General features: G+C 39.9%; 1 protein-coding gene across 1 annotated transcript; it reads left to right on the forward strand.

The window, feature by feature from the left end:
* The first annotated feature begins 556 nt into the window (after positions 1–556).
* LOC149206060 (protein PLANT CADMIUM RESISTANCE 7-like) lies at positions 557–1,807 on the forward strand. The gene is made up of 4 exons (XM_089397577.1): positions 557–806; positions 895–966; positions 1,073–1,288; positions 1,752–1,807. Exons 1-4 carry the CDS (start codon positions 557–559, stop codon positions 1,805–1,807), a joined length of 594 nt encoding a protein of 197 aa, XP_089253703.1.
* The last annotated feature ends 511 nt before the right edge of the window (positions 1,808–2,318 follow it).

A 2,318-nucleotide genomic window follows, 5' to 3' on the forward strand; every position in this document is an offset into this window, starting at 1 on the left:
AATTTATTTCAAATACCAAAATTCTAGAAACCCAATAAAATTTGCTTATATCCTCTTGCACTAACAAATACCCTTCAAAACAAATTTTAAAAATAAATATTCCAAAAAAACCAAATCACATAATATTCTCCTCATTATGAAGAGGACCGGACCTGAAACTAGTGAACTGAGAAGGACAGGATAGTTTTCATGGCTGTTTCCGGCGGCATTACTGTGAGGTGCCACCGCCGCCAACTGAATGAAGGAATATGATTAAGAATATTATTATTGCAACTAACACATGAGCCGACAAGACAAGGGGTCGGTTCAGTTGAGACCTCCGTCGTCCTCCTGCTGTAATATAATCATTATAAACAATGAATGCTGTTCAGTTTCTGTCTATCTTTGAGATACTACTCGCGCCCGAATCTCTCAGGTGTCCCTCCTTTTTAAGACAGATGACCGTGAAAAATCGATGCTGTTTGGATGGCAACTCTCCATTTATTTATTTGCTGCATACATGAGCAGTACTAGTGCTGAATTCAATAAAAAAGGGGAATTAGTGTAATAACATACGATGGAGAAGGAGAAGAAGCTTGAATTGTCTTGCTATGACAGTGAATTCGATGTAGAAGGTGTTCATATTCCTCGCAGTCTCGAACCAGAGGGCACGCCTCCAAGGCCTTGTCCTCCTCCTCTTAACAGACCTGGAGGTTCCGAGTTCTATTCCTTGCATCGCCAGCACGCCAGCTATCCATTCACGGTTCAACGCTATTGGCAGTCGTGGAAGGCTGGGATTTTCGACTGCCATAAAGATCAGGGCACATGTATGCAACCCTTATTTCTTGAACCTTAGCTAGGGTTTCATTCCTTGCTGACCGTGAAAATTACATTGATGAATTTCTAGTCGTGCAGGTTGTATGACAGCAATTGCACCATGCATCATATTTGGAAGAGTTGCTCAGTTTGTAAATGATGGATCCAAGGGTAAGACTAATAGCTCTAATACTTTATGTTTCAGATACAGATAATGGAAGGCTGTATGAATTGATTGATTGGTATTGTGTTGTTGTTGTTTTTTGAGCATTGACAGTTGCATGTTTGATGAATGGAGGCATCTATTGTTTGCTATCACTAGTTGGATTGCACTGCTGTTATTCCTGTGGATTCCGAGAAAGACTGAGAAAGAAGTTGAAGCTTCCTGGGAACAGCAGGTCTGATTTCTGCGTTCATTGCCTATTGGAATGCTGTGCTCTGTGTCAGGAATATCACCAAGTAAAACACGCCACCGCTGCTGCTGCTGCTTCTGGTAAGCTAACATCATCATAATTGTAGGGCTGCCTGAGAATTTGCCATAGTATTCATCTTTTCAGAGAAGTTCCCTTTTGTAGGGCTGCCTGAGAATTTGCCTAGTATTCATCTTTTCAGAGAAGTTCCCTTTTCGAATCCTTAACTGGATAAGAAGTTCCCTTTTGTAGGGCTGCCCGAGAATTTGCCATAGTATTAATCTTTTCAGAGAAGTTCCCTTTTCGAATCCTTAACTGGATTCATCTTGAAGAATTGGAAATGTAGACTTGTCTGAAAAGATGATTACTGTGGAAAATTCTCCTGAAGCCCTACAATTTAATGACCCTTCCCACAAGGATCTTAAATCTTCCTTCCCACAGGAATCTTAAATCTGTCATCATCATCATATTCACAAACATCGTTCCATTTAATAAGTTTTGATCTCAGGCATGGTGACGGGAACTAAATATTGTTGCTGCATGCAGGGGTTACCAGGTCCGACGCTCTATCACCTCCTCCCATTCCCAGCATGAAACAGTGAGTCGGTTGGACTGTGGTTTAGGAGTGTTTTTTTCCCATCACTAACCGAGTTTGGATTCTCAGCTATTAACAGTCTGGCCATTGCCATTGTTGATACTGTTTATGTCCTATATCAATTTTGATCTCCTCTGAATAGTAGCTTATTTGTGCCCTGATCATGATGGTTGTATAGTTTGAGTTTCTACTGCCCCAAAGGGGTTACACCCATTATTTTTGGGCAACCATAAATACCCAATGTTGTTCATGCATGGATATAAAAATAAAAAGACGTTGCGATTTTATCTACCTAGCTATATCCATGTTGTAATGTTAGTGGAATTTTAAATACAGTTTCTGACTCTTTGAGTTAATAGAATTCAAATATAATGCTGAAACATGCTGAAATATTATGGCCTTACCAATTTTCATTGGCACAGGAACTTATATCAGTGAAACATACAAACCCAGGTCTACCATGAGTCTAATTTGCATTGAAGTGTTGGATTAATAGGGAGGCACAAAAAAACCTTCAA

This window comes from Pinus tabuliformis, chromosome 1_2 (assembly GCF_031772625.1).
Source record: "Pinus tabuliformis cultivar Carrire ecotype Pingquan chromosome 1_2, CPIR1, whole genome shotgun sequence".
NCBI lineage: Eukaryota > Viridiplantae > Streptophyta > Pinopsida > Pinales > Pinaceae > Pinus > Pinus tabuliformis.

Coding starts and splice junctions, on each gene's coding strand:
- LOC149206060 (XM_089397577.1), top strand. CDS start 557: ATGGAGAAGGAGAAGAAGCTTGAATTGTCTTGCTATGACAGTGAATTC. Junction 807..894: donor CCATAAAGATCAGGGCACAT/GTATGCAACCCT, acceptor CTAGTCGTGCAG/GTTGTATGACAGCAATTGCA. Junction 1,289..1,751: donor CGCTGCTGCTGCTGCTTCTG/GTAAGCTAACAT, acceptor TGCTGCATGCAG/GGGTTACCAGGTCCGACGCT.